At 47.4% G+C, this 20,465-nt stretch overlaps 8 protein-coding genes across 8 annotated transcripts; 2 read left to right on the top strand and 6 right to left on the bottom strand.

The window, feature by feature from the left end:
• Positions 1-778: 778 nt before the first annotated feature.
• Positions 779-4,744, top strand: GGTG_04587 (hypothetical protein; the record flags this gene model as incomplete). The annotated part of the gene is made up of 1 exon (XM_009222384.1): positions 779-4,744. One exon carries the CDS (start codon positions 779-781, stop codon positions 4,742-4,744), a length of 3,966 nt encoding a protein of 1,321 aa, XP_009220648.1.
• A 262-nt stretch (positions 4,745-5,006) lies between these two features.
• Positions 5,007-5,472, bottom strand: GGTG_04586 (hypothetical protein; the record flags this gene model as incomplete). Its single annotated transcript, XM_009222383.1, has 2 exons — positions 5,007-5,102; positions 5,170-5,472. 2 exons carry the CDS (start codon positions 5,470-5,472, stop codon positions 5,007-5,009), a joined length of 399 nt encoding a protein of 132 aa, XP_009220647.1.
• Positions 5,473-5,854: 382 nt separating this feature from the next.
• Positions 5,855-6,167, bottom strand: GGTG_04585 (hypothetical protein; the record flags this gene model as incomplete). Its single annotated transcript, XM_009222382.1, has 1 exon — positions 5,855-6,167. One exon carries the CDS (start codon positions 6,165-6,167, stop codon positions 5,925-5,927), a length of 243 nt encoding a protein of 80 aa, XP_009220646.1. The 3' UTR covers positions 5,855-5,924.
• Positions 6,168-6,281: 114 nt separating this feature from the next.
• Positions 6,282-7,551, bottom strand: GGTG_04584 (hypothetical protein; the record flags this gene model as incomplete). The annotated part of the gene is made up of 3 exons (XM_009222381.1): positions 6,282-6,611; positions 6,746-6,933; positions 7,464-7,551. 3 exons carry the CDS (start codon positions 7,549-7,551, stop codon positions 6,282-6,284), a joined length of 606 nt encoding a protein of 201 aa, XP_009220645.1.
• A 965-nt stretch (positions 7,552-8,516) lies between these two features.
• Positions 8,517-9,360, bottom strand: GGTG_04583 (hypothetical protein; the record flags this gene model as incomplete). The annotated part of the gene is made up of 2 exons (XM_009222380.1): positions 8,517-9,052; positions 9,123-9,360. 2 exons carry the CDS (start codon positions 9,358-9,360, stop codon positions 8,517-8,519), a joined length of 774 nt encoding a protein of 257 aa, XP_009220644.1.
• Positions 9,361-9,944: 584 nt separating this feature from the next.
• On the top strand, positions 9,945-10,592 carry GGTG_04582 (hypothetical protein; the record flags this gene model as incomplete). The annotated part of the gene is made up of 1 exon (XM_009222379.1): positions 9,945-10,592. One exon carries the CDS (start codon positions 9,945-9,947, stop codon positions 10,590-10,592), a length of 648 nt encoding a protein of 215 aa, XP_009220643.1.
• Positions 10,593-10,717: 125 nt separating this feature from the next.
• Positions 10,718-13,014, bottom strand: GGTG_04581 (hypothetical protein). Its single transcript, XM_009222378.1, has 2 exons — positions 11,507-13,014; positions 10,718-11,434 (listed from the first exon to the last, which is right to left on the bottom strand). The coding sequence occupies exons 1-2, from the start codon at positions 12,780-12,782 to the stop codon at positions 10,893-10,895; spliced, it is 1,818 nt and encodes a 605-aa protein (XP_009220642.1). The 5' UTR covers positions 12,783-13,014; the 3' UTR covers positions 10,718-10,892.
• Positions 13,015-13,350: 336 nt separating this feature from the next.
• On the bottom strand, positions 13,351-13,674 carry GGTG_04580 (hypothetical protein; the record flags this gene model as incomplete). Its single annotated transcript, XM_009222377.1, has 1 exon — positions 13,351-13,674. One exon carries the CDS (start codon positions 13,672-13,674, stop codon positions 13,351-13,353), a length of 324 nt encoding a protein of 107 aa, XP_009220641.1.
• Positions 13,675-20,465: the final 6,791 nt, after the last annotated feature.

Here is a 20,465-nt window from a genome sequence, read left to right as displayed (position 1 = left end):
TTATTTATTATTTATTATTTATTATTTATTATTTATTATTTATTATTTATTGGCCTAAAGCTAAATAAATAAAGAAGAGCCTTTTCGAAGAGTGGGCCCAGAGGACCACCCCGCCCGATAAGGGCGATAAGGGTGGGGCCGCCCGCACGAGATATTTCGTGCGCCCGCGGCCGGCCTGGAGGTTCTTCTTTGGCTCCTCATGACCTTACCTACCTACCACTTGTACCACTGTTTTCTCTGTTTCCCTTCACTACCGTGACACCTTCCGTGCACCAAAACCCAGCCTCCACCTACCTACCTCCCCCTCGCTTCGCTCCGTCCGGTAGGCGGTGCCAGCTGGGTTTTGGTGCACGTCGGGCTTCGCTGAACAAGTAACATCATCTCCCGACAGTGGACGGAGACGCCTTCGCGCAGGCGTAAAGGACAAGATCGGGGGACCCAGGCACGGTCTGGGAACCTCCGGTGCAGGTTGGCGACGAGACCATGCACAAACAAGTAAACTATATCAGCTACCGAATGCGAACACCAAACAACCACCTTCTATTTGACTCATTACCAGCTCCTCCATCCCCAGGACGAGATTCAACCTAATTTTGAGAGCAGGCGATCGTTCCTTCCGTTTGGAACTCGACGGAAATTGTGGGTCCCACACAATTTCACTATCAGAGATTTTACAACTCTGGTTCTGCACCCTCCTCCTTCTCGTTTTTCTTTCCTCATCAACTACCAAGCAAGCGTCAGACGACATCGGGATCACTTCAAACAACTACCATGCACGATGGCAGCCAAGATCCTGACCGAGGACCAGCAGGTTGACGGACTCTGTGCCGTGAACGGAAGCAATCTGGTCAACTACAAAGAAAGCTTCAGACGCATGGAGCCGTCGGCACCAGGCAGAGGCAACTCGTCAGCGGTGACTGTGAAGCAACTGGCCCACAGCTGGGGAGAAATTCAGGTCAAGATCTACTACAAGGCGTCTGTCAAGAGAATGCAGGTCGCTACCATTGCCTTCTCAGCCAAGCATTGCTGGGAGCCCAAATTTGAGACCATTTGGGGTGACCAGGCGCTGCCAACATACCTGCACAACATCCTGTGGAGTGAGGTCAAGCCACGGAAGATCACCCGAGCCCACTTCAAGACGCTTAAGAGCGGGATCATCGTTGACATAAACGATGAGTATCTGGAACGCAAGGTGACGGAGGTGGGAAAGGGTCTGGCCAGCGTCGTGGAACAACTCAAGAAGTTCCGAGCCGAGGTTGATGAGGCAAAGGAGCATGTGTTCGTGGGAATTGACTTGTTCATTCCCACGGAGTGCAACGCTGGAGCAACGGACACGCTGGATCAGCTGGAATTCGTGGTGCTCGCCCCAACCCGAGGTCACCCCGGCAAGGACTACTTCAAGGCCTCTCCCAGACAGCAGCTCATCGACATTCCCAACTTTGAGGCTCGGGCCGGCACCAGCAAGGCACCAGACCCCGCGCGCAATCGTTGGCCGGACCAAGGCTCCATGACGCTCGACCTGGGGCGCGCGGTGATCGAGGAGAATATGCTCCAGAGGTTGTCCGCAGACAAGATGCGCCAGACCGAGGTCAAGGTGCGCGCCGTCAAGGTGCGCTGTGTCCAAGGCCACGTGATGGAATGTCTCCTCCTCGCCAACGCTAAATATCCGGAGCTCCTCCCTCGAATGGATCAGATGTGCAAGCTCAAGCTCGTCAAAGTCAGCTACAAGGGCCCGGAGCTGCCGGACTGGCCTCGAAGCGACGGCGAGGAGAGCAAGGTCCGCGCCCGCGAGATCATCAGAGGCTTTGAGAAAGCAGAAGCTGGCGCGGGAGGCAAGACTGAGGAGTGCGACGTCGTGATTCTCAAAACTCTGGCACGCCTGTACATGAGCGACAAGGCCCCCGAGAACATGAGCGAGGAAGAACGGGACAAGCTCAGGAAGACAGTCGAGGGATGGTACCTCGAACTCAAGCCAAGGAAGACACGGGAGGACGGCGCGGTCATCCGCGAGACAATGCAAGCATGGAAAGACCGCGTGATGCAGTGGGCCCTCGAAAACAAGGGAAACATCAAGACCCCAGACTGGGCACCAGACCCCGAGGATCAATATCCCCTGAAGGCCACTCGTGTGGACATGCCAACCGACCTCATCAGCAAGGCAGACGCAGCCTTCATAGCCTACATGCCCATGCACCCCCTCTGGCCCACATGGAAGCACCCGACGACCGGAGAGGAGCCCCCACGACCCCTTCCTCTCACATTCGAACTTCCGTGGGTCGACGTCACAAACAAGTACCACCTGAGAAACGATGCGTACCAGGTTGCAGGATACTTCTTGCCCGAGCACCAAGGTCTCCCGATGAAGGCATGCGTTGCAGCCATCAACAACCTAGCCCTGCAGGCGGACGGGGACACGGAGGGACCAGCCGCATTCATCAAGGATCTGAGAAGACCAAAGGAGCTGGTGCACCTGCCGAACATGTTCCCAACCATCGGCCGTCTCATAGCCGGCACACCGGAGCCTGGTGAGGAAGACCTACACACCGCGTTCAAGTCGCTCAACTCGGACCAGAAAAAGGTGTTCCTCGCCGAGGGTCTGCCGTACGGACACCTGGTCATCCACGGCGCCCCAGGATCAGGCAAGACAATGGTGGGCCTCTTGTTGATTATCGCAATCATCAAGGACAAGATCGACACGCACAAGGGCATCACCAAGGCCAAGCCAACCCTGCCTCGGGAGACCCGGGGCGGGCTGGCACCCGAGGAAGACAAGAAGGATGGCCGGAACAAGGTGGTCATCACCTGCAGTGAAAACATGCAGGGCAATGACCTCTGTGAGCGCCTGTCCGCGGAGTACAGGAGGATCCGGAAGTCAGAGCTCAAAATCATCCGAATGAACACTTGGACTCGGGAGGAGGGATACGTCATGAATACCAACCGAGCCCGACGTGAGGATGACTTCGATGAGGTCGACGAGATCACACTCCATGCGATCACTCGAGACATCCTGGAACTGGCCAGGGACACTCACGCGACAAAGAAAGACCGCCGGCCCCACGGCGGCGAGTTTGCACTCGGCGAGCAAGTCTTGAGCCTGATGAGCACAGACGTCAACTACAGGCCCGCCTGGGAACTCATCCGCGATCGGAAGGTCAACCCACAGGCCTTCGAGAACAACCTCGCAGTGCTCAAGGAGGCCTGCAAAATTGCAGCAGAGCAACTCCTGGATCAGGCAGATGTTATCGTGGCGACTCCAACGGCTCTGCACACCCTCAGGAACCATCATCCAAACATCTGCGACAAGGTCCGAACCGTGCTGCAGGAGGAGGCAGGCCGGCTCACGGAGCCAGAGTGGCTTGTCGCCGTGACGGCATGTCCAAACGCCCAGCTCCGGGTTACGACAGGAGATCCGAATCAGTCCCCGCCCCTCGTCTTCGGAACCAAAGCTTTCCGCGTGGGCAAGTCGGGTTTCGGAGAAGGTACATACTGTCAGAAAGCACAGCAACTGGCCACTCCACTTATGACGAGATGGATGAACTGCAGACAGCCAATCACCCGCCTGATGAAGTCACTGCGACAAAGCGGACAGCAAGAAGAGTTCATTTCGGAACGCTGGTACCGGGGCGACATGGTTTCCATCAGGGATCAGCAGGTAGAGGGAGGAGCCAAAAAGAACAATGCGGAGCTGGCAGCCGACAGGATGTTCTCTGATGAGAACATCATCGGAACTCCGAAGACCCCAGCACGCATTGTCATCTGGAACGCAGAGACCAAGGACGCCGTCCAAGTCGGAACCAGCTACAAGAATGAGGTTCACACCAAGCTGGCCATCGATGCTGTCCGCAAGCTGCAACAATATGGCCTATCCTCAGACGGAGAACAGGTTCCAGACGTCGGCGTGATCTGCCCATACGGAGCTCAGGGCAAGAATGTCCGACAGGCCCTGAACAAGGTGCCAAAGACGGACATTGTTCACGACAGAGTCGATGTCCGAACCAGCCGAGGATCGATGAGCAAGGACTGGGACTACGCAGTCGTTATCCTTTCGAGGGACGACCGCCGCTCAGGATTCACCAGCTCGCGGGACAACATGGTGATCTCGCACAGTCGCGGAAAACTGGGAACGATCATCATCATGTCCTGCACCACCTGCGAGGCACGGACCAGCATCGGCGACAAGGACCTGTGGGCGTTCAAGGAAAAAATCGACGCACAGCAGGGAATCTGGACCCCAGAGAGGCGGTTTATGAAGGACTACTGCATTCTGTGCGGCAATTCCCACGAGGCATACAAGTGCAGGGGAGCAATGAGAGGCAAGCCTATGCAACCCCAACTGAGCGCAGACGACATCCGAGCCCGAGTGATGGGAATTTACCATGGCAACAAGGATGCGGACGAGGATACCAGCAAGGTAGCTGGCGAAACCACCACGAAGTACCACAAGAAGAAGGCCGAGCCGGAGCCAGCTGTCAAGCCCAGGATCTGGGGAGGAGAAGTCACAGTAAGGAAGCTGGGAAAGACCACAGCGGATGGTCGTCGACGTGTTGCGCGGGAGCTCCAGACAGCGACAGCGGCATTGTTCAAGGACTTGGCGAAGGAAGTTGCCGCGGAGGAGGCCAAGCAAGAGCAAGCCTTCTACAGCCGGCTGGATAAAGCCAAGAAGGATCGTGAGCGGGGAGCTGCCGAGGAGGTTGTTAGGACTTACGGAGATGGAGGTGGTGTCGAGGTCGAGAGTATGTGGTGATTAACGAGCTTCGATACCTGCGACGACGAGAGCCGCTTCCGGAACGTCCAGCAGCACACCCAGTCAGTACATTGCCACGGAATTTGCTTGATTGATTGCGATGGATTTGAGATGGAGAACGAGACGAGACAAAAAAGAAATTAGTCAATGGAAGGACTTGTCTTCCGGCGAAAGAGTACCGCTTAACATCCTTGTTTGCATCCGAGGACGATGCCTTTTTCTTCGGGAGGGGGCATATTGAGTGCGGTGCACGGAACCTCGGTCACGTAACGGGCGGGGGACTCTTTACCCACCGCCCGTACGGCACACGGATGGCTTCTTTGGAGGCGCACGACACGCACAGATAGATCGCCCACGTCTTGATTGATATACGAGGGTTAGGCGATAGATACTCCTGGCACCCTTCGGGGTAGCCTTATATTTACGTCTTTCCCCCCTACGGTTCCCTTGATGCGATAGTACCCATCACCACACCCCTGTTGTTGCCGACGGGTGCTCGGTAAGCATCTGCCCGGCGCAGCACCGGTGCGGAGCATCCGTGCCGGGTGCGCGTGCAGATCCTCCGTGCCAAGGCCTGGAACAGTGTGCCGGCCCTTGGTGATAGCCTCTTTTGTGACAGTGTACCAGGTACTGTTCCTGTAGGCCTTGACCCGGGGGCTTAGACCAAGCGAGGAAAGAAGCGCGGCCACGCCATCGGCGGCAACTTGGTGGTCCTTGGTGCTTGACATCAGTTTCGTGAGCTAGCTAGTAAATTCCGCCCTTGAGCCACAGTCCTTTTTGGGGTAGTAGCTTGAGGAGCCACCACTGAAAATGACGGTAGACTAACCAGCTTCAACATACTCCTCAAGCTTAGAAACAGCGCCCAGGGTCAGGTTCCGGGCGCTCTCGATCACTATGGTCTTCCGTGCCGGCCCGCGGGGCCCAAGGATGCCATTTTCGACAGTGGCTTGGCGGAGATCAGTTTGAGCCACGACATGTCGGATGTGATCCCGACCTGTCCCAATAGCAAGGGTCAGTCAACAACATGAAAACACAAACATGGACCAAGGTGGGCAGGCGCGTACCATAATTGCTGGCCTTTTTATTGGCAGCTCTTTCATCGCCGTGTCTGTGAGGATGTTGTCTCCCCAGAGTCCGCCACACGGGCGCCGGCACCGTCGGAGTGATTGACGACGAAAGCTCAATTGCTCAATATGGCCTTGTCCTGGGCCACGTTGAAAACAAGGTTCCGGCTTAAAGTGAGCTTCCGATAGAAGACAAACAGACGGTAGCCTGTCAACTTCGTGCCAGCGCCCAGCGCCAAGGAGGTCTCTCCCATCGTATTGTCGACGGTCGAAGTGCTCTCAGTCAGGTTGCCGTGGCGCAGAACACACTGATCCCATGCAATGTTGATCAGCCGTAGTTCCGCCGAGACGCCGCCCATTGACAGGGATTTATGTGGTGCGACAAGTCGACAGAGACGCCAGCTCGGCCGTTCCTCGGCCGGGAGCCACGAGGTAGAAGGACTCGTTGGGCGGAACGGCCGCGATGAAAGCGACTAGATCCCACTGTAGGCCTTAGTTGTCGGCGCGCGCGGGCACACCCCTTGGCCCCGGTTGGTCCCAAGGGTAAATTCTGTGGCTATGTCGTGCTGCTGGTGGGTCTCGATCGCGGCGCGGAAGACGATGTTAAACTTTAGCGTTCCAAAGTTGGAGACAGACCAGTCGGCGCCGGGTGGTATGCTACCGATCCGGCCGCCGTACTGGAAGAACGGAAGCAGCTTAACACCACGAGCGCCGATGGAACTAGCCGCCGTCCTGTCGCATTCCGTCCTTGTTGGGTGGGAGTTGCGTTCCAATTGTGTTCCTCTTCTCGTTGTCAGCTCGATCTGAGGTTAGCCTGATAGTAGTCTGCAAAACGAAAAATCACTGAAGTGAAATGTTGCCTTGTTGATATCGTTGATATGTTTGAAGTTCGTAAACCGGCTCCATCGCCGCCGGATACTGGACACCCAAGGCGTACCAAGGGCCCCTGTTGTTTTTGGCGTAATGCGTGCTTCTTCCTCGACGCTGCCACCACCTTGGGCAGGTCCTTGATCAGCTTGCCGTGAGGTTCCCACGTTTTCTTTCCTCCCAGCCGTTTGACTTTGGATCGTAGCTCTTTTCTTGGTCCCGTTCTCGCGCGATCTTCGGGCGGCAGACCGAAGATACCTTTGATGCGTGATTGACGATGGGCGATAAAGCGCTGGCTCGATCGGAAGCTATGGATTGTGCAACTTTCGCGACGCAGGCAAAATTCTGGACAAAGTCGGTACTGTGTGGTAATAAATAAATAAATAAATAAATAAATAAATAAATAAATAAATAAATAAATAAATAAATAAATAAATAAATAAATAAATAAATAAATAAATAAATAAATAAATAAATAAATGTTGCAAGCAAAAGGGATAAGCACGGTGTAAGGCTGTTCCGGTTAGTTTGCTTTAAAGAGGAAAGGATTTAAAGAGCAAAGCTTTGTAAGGGCTTTTGCCCTTTATATACACGTAACTTCCTTGTCCTCCTTGCTTACTAAGCTTCCCTTTTAATGCCTGGAAGCGTTATACACTCCTAAGCAAAGGAACCGCTCTTTTAATGCCTTAAGCAGTTAATATTTATGCTTAAAGCCTCTTCCACAGTATGCACTGTTTCTTTTATAACAATAAGCTAAAAGTTGCAGGCGGTGTAATAAATCGGTGCACGGCCTTTGGCCTGCACCGCCTTAGTGGCTTGTGTAGCTGTGGCCACGTGGTATATAGTGCCCTTGGCGACCACGGGAAGGGGTCCCATCTGGATCCTTTCTGCACCTTTGTTAATAACCTCGTTCTCCCACAACGGCGACCATTGTCATTAGGGTTATACCGTAACAGGCGGATAAAATAATCTAACGTTTAGCAAAAAAGTAAATAACGTAGCGTTAAAAAAATTAAAAACCAAATCGAATTAAATCGGGTTAAAATTGCAATTAAAAATAATAAATAAATTAATAATACTTAAGCAGCCAGTTAAAAAAAAAAGCAGAAAAGCGCAAATGCAAACGTTTAACCTTAAAAAGAGCAAACAATTTATAACCAAAAAAAAAGCAAAAAAAAATGATTCAGGGGTTAAAAAATAAAACAAAATACCAGGATTTTTAGCAGAATATTACAACTAAAGTTAAAGCGAAGCAGTAAAACCTAGTAAAAAATAATGGGGGAAAAATGAGGATATAAAGTCGAAAGTACAAAAAAGTGACATCGGGGGAGGAGGCTCTATTTATAGCGCGGCCGAAAAACGTCTAGCGCGTAGCGGACTGTGTAGAGACGGCGCCATACCCGATTGGGATAGGCGCCAAACTCGGAGGGGCATCGCTCGCGCCAAAAGGCGTCAGGGGGGAAAAAGAAGCGCGCGATTCAAGGGTGAGTGAGTTCGCTCCAGGCGAACCCGAGACATCGAGAAGAAACATACTTGACTTCAATACCTAACCCCTAGCCAGGGGAGGCCGTCTCCAAGAAGCGGAGCAGCACACTTGTCGCTTAAAAGACGAAGCGGACCCTCGGAGAACGTAGATAGCGGCGTCATGACATCCCTGGCATCGGACTTGTTCGATATAGGAAGCTGTGTAAGTCATCGGTGAGCTATCGAACCGGACATGTGTATATACAATGGAAATGGGGATGCAAATGCAGAAACAAACCCCGGCTGCCTTTCTGGACCGGCCACTCTTCTCGCAAAATCACGGACTCGTTCTCTTCCTTGTGCCCCGACAAGAATTCTCAGGCACGGAAGGGCTTGAGCACCAGGGATGAGCTCAGCGCCGTGCCTGTCGTGCTGGCTGCGAGAGCAGACGTCGCCGCGGCCGTAGTCGAGGCAGCACCGCCAGAGGGCGCCGTGGTCGTCGCCGACGCCGACGAGGTGGGCCTCATCCGCTTGCGTGTGAGTGTGACCCTCTTCCCCTTCCTCCTCCTCGACGTCGCCGCGGCCGAGGTCAGCGATGCCGCCGGTGTGGTCGACGCATTGGCACCGCCACCAGCCGAGGTGGGGCCGGCCACGGCGTTGGTGGGCGCGAGCTGCGTCGTGGTCGGGAACCGCTTGGAGATGGCCGAGGCCTTGAGCAGGGCGTGGCCTGCCTCCAGGTTGTTTTTGGCTTCGGCCGAGCCCTCCCTGGCCAGCGCCTTTATGGCCTCGTCCAGGTCGCGCAGGTTGCCGTCGATCTGGCTCAGCACACCCGGCAGGCCCTTGAAGCTTTTGATGTTTTGTGGCGTGTTGATCGTCGGCTCGACGTCGATCTGCTGGATGGGGAAGCAACCGCCTGTTTTATTTTGCCTGCTCAGTCAAGGATCGGGCTTATCATCTCGGAGCTCTTGACGGGGTGTACGTACCAAACGGCCCGGCTATGGCATTGTTTCGGAGCGAACTGTGCAGATGTTGCCCGCCGAGCCTAAGGGATGCACCCATGTTAGCCAACCGTTTTGTATAGTCGTGTTGAGGGAGATGCGTACCACCAGTGCACTTGACGTTGTCTGGCAGCTTGATGGCGACGTTGAAGTCCTGCGCCACCACCTGCGAGAGCCTGTTGATGCCCGGCACGTTGCTGAGCATCTCGAGCTGCTTCTCCATAATGCTCGAGCTTGACAATGTTCGACGGAATAGCCGCCAATACAAATGCTTTTGGTTATCACTACGGCTTGCTTTGCTTGCCCGAGTTTGCAGTTAGTGGCGCGTCACACGCACCTCCCCCGCATGGAATTACACTTTAAGGCAGGGTTGTCCGCCCGGCTTGTTGATTCTCGGCCGGTGGCTTAAGCCACATTCCCGGGCACCTACCTCTGGACCGTAGCCACGAGCACGTTTTGATGATTTGGCACCAATGGTCTCGCAATCGAGGAGGAAGTACCTTGCTGCATTCGTCCATAAGGCCGCGCCACAAAATTCGCTTGGGCGATCAAGACAGCACACGCCAAACTGCTGGCAATTTGACATTGGGCTCTCAAAGGTGGCTTGGATCAAGTGATCACAGGCGTCCACGTTTTAGCTGTTTTACTACACCCCTGTTGTTTCCTTCAAATCTTCTTCCATTGGTTTGGTTCCCCCCATCTCTCACCAAAAGCGCCCATACCTTGTCCGCTCAAATAGCTAACAGTATCCGCACAAACCCCCTCGGTGCAGTCGGAAAACAAACCTATCAATCACGGGCATCCACCATGGCGCGGTGGCATCCAGCCTCCGACACAACCCTCTACAAGCTCGCAAACTCGTACGGAAGCCTAGCTTTGGACAATTCCACATCCGACTACGGCCTTCATGCCTCCCGAAGCGACCCCCCTATCTCCTGGTACTTCATCCCTGGGGCCGACGCTCTCCGGTTCAACATTTGCACCAAGCAAACCGGCCAGCCGCTGTGCCTCGGTGTTTCAAGCAACAAAACGTACCCACACCTCACCGTGCCGCGCGATTTAACCGGCCAGAGCTGGACAGTTACGGCCGACATTGGCGGCAAAACGTATAAGCTGTCAAACGACCACTCCGGGCCCGAGCTGTACCTAGATGTGTATACCGACAGCCTGCAAGCATTCATGGGGCCTACCGATACCACCGGGCGGTATTGGGACATCATCCTTGCGGATTTACTCACGACCACACCAGCATCAACGTCGTTAAAGTCATCGGGCACAGGCACCTCGTCGGCGTCAGGCACACAAACCTCGTCGGCGCCACCAGGCCCCAGCGGCGACGACAACAAAACTGGAATTATCGCCGGCTCGGTTGGGGGGGCTGTTGTGCTTCTTATTATCTGCATCGCGGTATACCTGTGGCACAAAAATTCGAGGAACGAAGATCCGAAGCCATAGTAGCACTACCAGTGAATGTATCAGAGGCAGGTGGATACCAGTGTGTAGTGAGCTGTGGAGAAGGGTTTTGGAAGCGCACCAAGGGCATGAGAGCACCCGGCACATGAGCACCCGGGCACTGGCCCCTGAGAAGCTTTATGTAAAGGGCCGGAGGCCCTCCTACCCCCAAACTACTTTCTTTCGTTCTCTAGAGACAGGTCAACCTATCAATGGTCCTACTGCACTCCCTCTTCGTTGCTACAGAATGCCGAATGCCTAATCATGCGTTCTAAAGTTTCTCATGTTGTACCTGCTCTTACTTCACAGCCCTCGTGTAAATCGGCTCTTTACTCGTATGCCTGCCAAAGCCGCCTCGGCCTCCACGATCGCTGGATGTCCGGGAACGAGCTTCTCTCCGGCCTTCAGTATGGCCTCGTACCACTCAATAGCCAGCTTTCGTTTGCCCTGCTTCACTAACATCCTAGAAACTCCGTGCGCAGCTTGCAAGGTCTCCGGATCGTCTGGGCCCAGGGTGGCTTTCCTGCCCTGATAGATCCTGTCGTACCAATCGAGCGCGGCCGCGTCCTTGCCCATCTCCTTCAACACGTCGGCCACATCGCGCGCAGCCTGCAGAGTCTGCGGGTGATCGGGAACGAGCGTCTTTTTCCAACTCTTGTAGATCCTGTCGTACCACTCGAGCGCGGCCGCGAGCTTCTCCTGGTTCTTGAGCATGCTCGCCACCTTGTGTGCGGCCCGCAGCGTATCCGGATGGTCGAAGCCGTACGTCATTTTCGTTGTCTCGTAAATGTTGAGATGCTCTTCGAAGACGCTCTTTGCGGTTTGTTTGTGGCTAGACGGACGCGCTTAAAAGAGGTCAGCGTTAGCCTTTCCCAAACGTAACACAATGTCCCGAATTAAAAACAAGAGCTACTAACCCTGACTCCCTTGGAGATTCGGGCCGGGCCCTGGTTGGTTGTAATAGTTGTGCGTTACGCGATCCCCGGGCAGGGGTCGAATTGGAAGCGCGCCTTTGGCACTCCACAGGTTGTTGTACTCAGGGGTGGCCGGGGCGATGTTGTAGAGGGCGGATTCGAGACCCTGCGTGCAGGCGACGCTGGGGGTACCCGTAATGGTGGCCGCCTGGGTCGGTGGTGTGGTGGTGGTGGCGATGCGGGCGTTGGATCTGAGGGAATCGGGTGCGCTGTTTGCAGTCTGCACGTATTTATCTGCTTGCTTTTCCTCCTCGACCTGGCTGGGCACGATCTGGCACAAAAGGTCTTTCGCATACGCTGCCGCCATCATAGCGGCAAAGCCTTGCCACTCCTTGTTCTTGTGAGAGTCCGAATAGTCGCAAATGCCCCGGATAACGAGGCAAGGGAAGTTGTTCATCAGGCCGGCCGCTTCCATTTCGAAGCAAAGGACGCGCTTCATCGATGCCAGCTGATCACGAATTGTAGCGTCCTTCATCAGCTGGTTAGCGCTGGCGATTAATCCGTAGTGGACGACGGCGAAATCTTCCCCATCCTCCGGCTCCTCTCGTTCTGGCCGGGGGACCAAATATTCCGGACGATCGCCGCATAAAGCTTGGCAACTTTTATCATCGTCCAAATGCACAAACGTGGGCATATACAGCCTGTCGCTCGTGGGAGGTGGACGAGAGAATTCTGCAAGGATAGATCGCCTTTTCCCTTTTAATAGCTCGGCGATTTGGGCTTCGTACCGATGGCCATCGGTTTTGTGTTGGGTTCTCAGGACGCTTACTGCCGTTCGCAGAGCTGTTGGCGGCTGGTTTAGGTGCCTTGTATGGGTAAAAGCACGATTTTGAATCGACTTCCCAAAGTCGTACTGGAATACGCCACCTTCGCCATCGACGGGACTGCTGACCACGATATCGCCAAGTCGCATATTGTTCCTTGAGCTCGGCGCGCCGCCTCCAATACCAACCATCAAACTGAAGCGGATGTTAGGGAAACTGCGCAGCATATTTGTGGCTACGACAGCCGCCGCCGTAATTCCGTATTCTCCGTCAGGCAAGCAGGCCATAACGACATTGTGATGTCCGATCTTGCCAAGGCTGTAAGAATTGGTGTCGTGCGGGTCGAGGATTTTAGGGCGGCAGGGTTGTGTGTCGAGAAAGAATCTAGCAGCAACGAATTCGGAAGGGATGGCCGAGATCCAGCCGAGAGTGTAAATATCGTTGGAATCAGACATGGTATGCGATTGACAGAGAAAAATATACGCAGAAAAAAATGCAAAAAAGGGGTGGATAAGGATACGCAGGCAATGGGAAAATGCGTAAAAAAAGATGGCAAATATGCAAGTAAAGTAAGGCAAAGCAAAAAAAGAGCTAACTAGCTGGCTGATCGATTACATACGGGGAGGAGAGTTTTTTTATATGCAGATCCCCCCCCCCTAACCTTCCCTTTTTTAGGCGCTGGCGTTGACAACTCTTCCAGGAGTTGACCGACTGTGGGGGAATCCTGCTTCATTCGATAGAAACGACTCTGATACGGGCTTGTTGCCAATCGCATGCCATAAAACCCGCAGCCTGCTGTAGGCCGCTGGATGGCTGGATAGGATAAGCCCTCCATACCACCCCGGCAAATCCGCATGACACGGGAAGGGCAGGTCGGGCGCGTGGCCGACCTAGATAGTTGGCGAAAAGCGTTGAATACGCCGACGATTGGCCGTGATGCAGCTCATCGGGCGGGAATTGACAGCCGCCTCCTCGCCCGACCATGCCGCGATAGGGCGGTCGTACAGGATCTGGGGCGACAGCCTAGCGTGTGCGCCAGATCGGGCAGGAAGCAGACCCCCTTTCCGACTGCACGAGGGCGTTGGGCTGAGCCAGGCAAAATACCCCGCGCGTGGGGAAAATGGAAGGCCCATAGGCCTGCCGCCTGCTGCGCGCGGTTCTCCTTCCGAGCGCCGGAGGGTTATCCTCCCAAGCCTTGGCCTCGATCCAATGCTTTCCGGAGGAGGAGGAGTCGGGAATTGTTTCGGGTTGGACGGTCCGCGGCTGAGTGCTCAGGGTTTCGGGGTTAACCACGCCTAACCCGCCGGCTGCTGGCACCCAGGGGTTGCATGGTGAGCGAGAGAACATCCTATTGGGCACCGTCCAGTCGCGTCGATAATTCCGACAAGGAGCGAGAAACACTGTACTGTGGCGGATTATTCTCTTTAATTAAATAATGGATAACGAGGTTATTAAACATACTTTTAATACAAATTATAATTTACTTTTAACCGGTTTTAGGATATGGGAAAAACACAGGTACTAAGATTGTATCTTTTTGCGGGCTGCAACGTGTAAAAATACCTCCTTCCTTAACAATGTGTTAGTAAAAAAGCAATTTTTGCGGGAAAAGATTCCGTTGCACTAACATTGCAAGGTACATTGTTGTTGGGAATTTTTAATTGAGTGCACGCGTTGTTGTTGCGGGCTGCAGATAGTAAATAAGGGAATTTCGTGCAAAGGGTTATTACATTAAAAAAACGTGGACGCTTTGCTGCACCCTTTATGCACGCTTTATTGCACGCTTTACTGCACGCTTTGCTAAATGCGTTATTTAAAAATAAAGAAATTATATAACGTATATATAAATATATTTATATATTTATACTTTATTCTGTTTATAAAAAAGACCTTAATGCTATTGCTAAATGTTGCGTAAGGGAAACCCTTGGGTTTGGCTTAAGGAGGAAAACTTTGCGCTTACGAACCGGTGCCGGGTCGGTATTAAACCGCCGGCTCCGTTTACTATAGTTCGTTCGATTGCTAATAAATGCTTCGGCAAAAAAGCGTTTTCGTACCCCCGGCCAAAAGGGTATAATGGTAAAGTAAAGGTAAGGGCTAACATATAAAAAAATTATAAGGAAAACGTATAAAAAATGTGGTTTTAAAAAAGCGCTATTATTTCGGGGTAATTCCGGCAATTGCCGTTAATAAGCAAAAGCTTAGCTAGCCGGGTGGTTATTGCGTAAAGCTAGCGCTTCGCGCTTTCCGGCTTTGCGTTATGCTTCCGGGTACGGTTCGTATCCGGTATAATGTAATTCGTTTTTTATTGTTATTTTTTTTTATGTAATTAAATATTGGTAATTATTTTTGTTAACGTTTTTGTGCGTATTTTTATTAGCCCGGTGCTTAATTGCTTTCGTTAAGGTAGCGGTGCTTTTTGTATTTGTTATTTGGGTGCTTATAGCTTTATTGGGAGTAAGTAATTATATTTGGAAAGTAATTGTGCTTTTTTTTGCCGGCGTAATAGCTTCGGGCGGGTTTAAAAAGGTTATTCTTTCGCCGGTGCTTTCCTTTTGCTTTACTTGCTTTTTTCTTTTTTCCCTTCCTTTTTCCTTTTCCCTTTTTTTTTTTACCTTTTCTTTTTTAACTTTTTTCCTTTTTTAATGCAATACTTCCTTTTTTTAACCGTTACTTTTTTATTGCATTGCTTCCGGTTAATTTTTATCGTTCCAATTTTTTTTAGCGCGCTTTTTATTTCCGGCGCTTAATTGCACCTTTTTTTTTTATTTCCGGCCATTCCCAATTTTATTTTTAATTTTAATTGGTTACAATGCCAATTAACGGCTTTTTTTTAAAAAAAAAGCACGGCTAAAATTAATTTTGTTAAACGCGTTAACCGCAACGGTAACGGCGCTTGTAATAATGGTTAAATAACAATTATTACTTTTCCTTTTTCCAATTCCGTTGCTTTTAACGCTTTTTTTACCCGGCCCGCTTTCCGTACTCCCCCGGTAAAAGTGCTTAATAATAGCAACGGCTTTTTTAGCGCTAATAATAACAACGGCGGCAACGCGCGGGTTAACGCTAATTATATAATTTATTTTTTTTTATTTTTTTGCCGCTAAATCGTTTTCGTTTTTTTATTTTAATTTAATTTTTTCGTTTAACGATATAAATTTATAACCCGTAAAGCAATAAATGCTTTAACGAAAATCCTTAAAAGCATTTTGCTTTATTATTAAATAACGTAAATGCTTTTTTCGTTTTTTTCCCGTTTGCGCTTTAATTAATTATTTAATTTTGCGCGTAACATTTGCGTAAATTGTATTGGTTATTTGTTTAATAATTTGGGTAAAAAGTAAAGCGGGAAAAAACGGTTTAGTAAAATTGCGGTTTGTTATTTTAAAATTGGTTCGTTTTTTTTGTAATTCCGGGTAATTTTTTTATTTACTAATTTGCTAATTTTTTTAAATACGAACGCATTATTTTATCGTTTTTATGCCAATTGGAACATTTGGTATAATACGGTAAATCGTTTTTTCCTTTTTTTTCCGTTATTTGGCCGGATTGCTAACGTATTTTTCTTTAACTTTACCCCGTTGCTATTAAAAAAGCTTGTATTGCGGCCGTGCTTTTTGCTAAATATTACCAATCGCTTTTTAAAGCTAAAAATATGCGCAATTTCGGGTTAAGTAATTGCCGCAAATATTTAATAAATTGCTTTAATTTTATTGGCTTTTTGTACTTTATTAATTTGTTAACGGTATAATGCGGTGCTAAACGGCTTATAACGCATTGGTTGCTAAAGTTTATACATTCCGGCGTATTAACAAAAACGGGCTTAACAAATTCGGGGTGCCCACCGGTACTGGTTTTGCTTTTAACCGTTTTCGGATGCTTTTTTTTTTGGCGCCGGGGTTTTTATAAGTACCGGTGCTATTGGTTCGAAATTTATACGGTCCTTTTCCAGCAATATAGTATTGGTGCTTTAAACCTTTGCTTTTTACGCTTCGAAAGCTTTTAACGCTTTATTGCGTACTAACGATGCTGCAAAAATCGCTAACAATTTAAAGGTTAAAAAGCTTGCTTTTACGCAAGCTTAATAATTAGTAAATGCCAATGCCTTTTTGGTAATAGTATTATTTTCGTTGCTTTTGCATTTTTTAATTTATGTAAGCAATTAAATATAGCAATTGTAAAGCAAAGTAATAATAAAAATAACCTGGCGTTTTTTAACCGGGTATTGGAAATAGCGCGGGAAAAAATCCGCACGCGCTAAAATATGTAAAGCAGCAATTCGTTTCCAAATTTATTGCTAAATGCTATTGGGTATGGTTAAGCGTATAATCGTAACTTTTTTATATTAGGTTAGTAATTAAAGTAATTGTATTCGGTTATTAATTTAGCGTTAAGTTATTTGTTTGGAGCGATTCGTTCTTTTGGTATTTGCATTTTTAATCGGTCGTTTTTTTTTACCACTTTAAAATCGTTAAATTTATTTGTTTTAATTGCTAAACGTATTGCTAACAAAAAAGGGGGGGCAAAAAGGGGCTGTTTTAATCCGTATTAATTCCGGTAGTAATGCTTATTTTTTGTTGTTATCGTTCGAAATATACTTTGCAGTGGCTTATATTTTTCCAGCCCGAACCTATTTTCCACCTGGTATAAAAAGGGCATTTAATAAATAAGTAAAATGTTATTTCCCGTTGCCCGGTTTTATACGGGCAACGAGGCGTATGCACGTCGAAAACGTTTTTATTTTAAAAAAACGCTTTTAATTTCAATTTTTCCGTTTTTAATTAAATGGCCATTGCGCTTTAAGCTTTGGTAAATTTTTGGTATGCTTTTAGCATTAAACCGTTAAAATTGGGTTTGTTCGCGGGGGTTACGGGCCGAAATGGGTTTGTTTTCGTTGCTATAACGCGAATTTCTTTGCATTTAACGTTCCATTCGATTTTAAACCATTCCTTTCCTTTTTTTTTTTGCTTTCGATCCGTTAATTTTTATGCTTTGGCATTAGCTTTTGTCCTAATCGCTTTTTAAGTAATTGCCGGGGCGGGGCCGGGCTTGGGTTTAAAAGGTTTTAACGGGTCCCATTTTTGCGCTTACCGGTCCTTATTTGCTAAGCTAAATGGGTATGGTACCTTTATTTTTTTACAATATTCCAATTATTAAAAATATTATTGCATTTTATTAATACCGGTTCGAATTACGTTTTTTATTCCAAATTTTTACCATTTTTTTTTTGCTTTTAATACCCTTTCGTTTAAATACAAATCGATTGGGGGGGTAAAGCATTTAATTTCGAAATTGGCTAGCAAAGTAATTTTGTAAGCCCCGGCAATGGTTTTTAAATACGCGCGCTATTTTTTTTAAAGCTATTTAGCGGCGCTTTTAAAGCGGCCCGTTGCCGGTATAGCTATACGGAAAGCTATTGCGCTATATGCTAAAGCCGTACGGCATATTACGTTATAAAAAAGCTTTCCTTTTGCAAACGTATTGCTTTACGTTAACAAAATAAATTAAATAAATGCTAATTATTGCTTTTTTTGCTTGCTTTTTGCTTTTTTTATATATTTTTTAAAATTAAAGCAAGCGTTTAGCCAAACCCCAAAAAACCTAACCGTTTGGTTAAAAGCTACCGTTATATCGCCGAATCGAATTACGGGCGAATTTTCGTCCTTATTAAAATAAATTAATTTGGTTTTGGTATTGTTAAATTTTATGCCGTATTTGGTTGCCCATGCTTTGCATTTTGGCTAAATTATTTCCAAAAAGCGGGCCGTATTTTTTGCGGTATTTTTTATTGCTAATAAATTGGTATCGTTAGCAAAACCGGTAACGAAAATCCTTAAAATGCTTTTAAAATTTTTATACAATAATGCAATATATATAATAAAAAATATAAAGGATAAAGGAAAGCTTTAAAAAATTCCGGTTCGAATTGGAATCGGGTTTAAAATGTTGCCGTTAAATTGCAAAATGGCCGTTTTATTTGCTAGTTACCCTTTTACTTATTTTACGATTGGTAAAAAAAAGCCGTATTTTTTTAGCGTATTTAACAATTAAAAGTAATTAACGGTATCGAATGTTTTAAATAGGTTAAATTGTAGCAATAACGCGGTAACGCCGTAATTCCATGCTGCAATTACCGTTTCCATTACTTTTTGAATTGCTAATTCCGTACTTTTAATCCGTTAGTTGCCCATTTGGCCCTTAAAGAAAATGCCTTTTTTTTTCGCTTCGTTAGCAATTTGCTTTATTATAATTAATTCGATAGCTTTTAAAATTAATAATAGCAAAACGATAAGCTTCCATCCCCCGGTTTGTTTTTTTTTTCGGTAATTTTGCTTGGCTTAAATAATATTACCGTAAGGGCTTTTTTAAAGCGCTTCGGGAAATAACCTGTAACGATCGTTGCGTTAGCAAATTTTGCGATAACGGTTGCGCCCGGCAATTTAGCGGCTTTAAATAGCCCGTTCGGGAAATGGTTTTAGCCCGTAACTTTCCACGGTTTAATACGGCCCGTTATTTCCATAATGTTTTACGGGGTAACGAAAACGGGCATTTGGAAAGGGTTTGGGAAAAAGTAATCCGAAAATTCGGTTTCGTTAATATCGGAAATGTTAATTAACGGGTTTAAAAAAAACTTAAATAACAAAATTTCGGTTTTTTTTAATAATTGCAAAGCGTATCCGGGTTTTTTCCGGTTTTAATTAAATCCGGTAACCAATCCGGGTTTTTTTTTAAAAGCTTTTTAAACGGGCCCATTTTTCGAATTTCCAAAATGCGCCGTTTTTTTTAATATTTTATCCCGTTACGGAAACAACGCTTTTTTAATGGTTAAATATTGCTTAGCGTTTTTTTTTAACAAATGCTTTGTTCGCGGCTTTGTACGCTTTTTATATTGCTTGCGTTTTGTTTTTAATAAAAGCGCGTTGCAAGCGATTCGTTTTTTTACGAAAATTATTAAATTTTTATATTTAGTAAAGGGCGCGTTTGTTAAAAGGGTTTGGTTTCCGTTAAAGGGCTAGCTAATTAGCAAATTGGGTTAATTATTGCATTAATATATTGGTTTTTTTATTTATAATTTTGGCATTATGCATATTCCCGGTTGTTATTAATTTGCTAGCCATTTTAATTTTAGCTTTCGTTAATTTTTTTGTTAATTTAACGTTTTTCCATTTCCAACTTTTAATTTATTAAAATTGGAATTGCTACGGTTCGAAAAAAACGCAAAATATTTGGAATAAATAATTAAACCTTTTTATTGTATTATTTTATTTTAAATATTCCATTTCGAATTGTTGCGTTATTTAAATATGGTTAATTGTGCTATTTTTTTCTTTTCGTTTTTTTTTTATAACTTTTTCGTAAAACGTTGCCAATCCAAATCGTTTACGGCGTGCTAATTCCAAAAAGGTTTTATTTTTTGCGTTGTATTTATTATATAAATTTTAAATTAAATGGTAAAGGTTAAAATCGTTTGTAAAAATTGTATGCTTTTGGGTTGGGTAAGTAACAATTGTAATAAAAGGCGTTGCCCAATTGGGGCTTGCTTTAAAATTTAAGGAATATATTAAATATATTTTTAATGGGCTTTCCGGCGTAATAATTGTAATTAAAACCCAATCGTAACCGTACCGGGCGGTTTACAATTTAGGAGCAAAACGGTTGTGCACGTAAAATGTTGCGTTAAAATTAAATTTTTGGTAATAAATAAATTTGTAATTGCAACCGTACGGTTTCGAAAAGTTCCCGTGCTAATTGCGCTCCGGCTTTTGGATGGTTAAAATGTTGTATTATTTGTTGCTATAAAAGGAAAGGTTGCTTTTCCTTTTGCTTTTTTCCATATTTTAATATAATATGTTTAATTTTATACGTTGCTATTATTATTAATTGGTTAGCTAAAAATAAACGTAATTCCGGTTGCCGGAAAATTAAACGGTATTGGTATAAAGCCGAATTGGGTTGGTTAGGATGCAAGCGATTAAGGTAAAAATAAATTGGGGGAGGAAAAAAAGGCTTTATAATTTGGTACATTGGCAAAATTGGAATTGGTAACCGCGGTATTGCTAAGTGCCGTTGGGTTGTTAACGGCCCGGCATTCGTTTGTTCCTTTTATTCCCGTTATTTTGTTAAAGCCGAAAAGGGCA

This window comes from Gaeumannomyces tritici (genome assembly GCF_000145635.1).
Source record: "Gaeumannomyces tritici R3-111a-1 unplaced genomic scaffold supercont2.2, whole genome shotgun sequence".
NCBI lineage: Eukaryota > Fungi > Ascomycota > Sordariomycetes > Magnaporthales > Magnaporthaceae > Gaeumannomyces > Gaeumannomyces tritici.
Note: the sequence above shows the minus strand (reverse complement) of the source record. Positions and strands in the feature narration are given on the sequence as shown.

Excerpts from the sequence above, each read along its gene's own strand:
- GGTG_04581 (XM_009222378.1), bottom strand. The coding sequence starts at position 12,782 with ATGTCTGATTCCAACGATATTTACACTCTCGGCTGGATCTCGGCCATC. Across the intron at positions 11,435-11,506 it reads GAATCTCCAAGGGAGTCAGG|CGCGTCCGTCTAGCCACAAA; the intron begins GTTAGTAGCTCT and ends ACCTCTTTTAAG.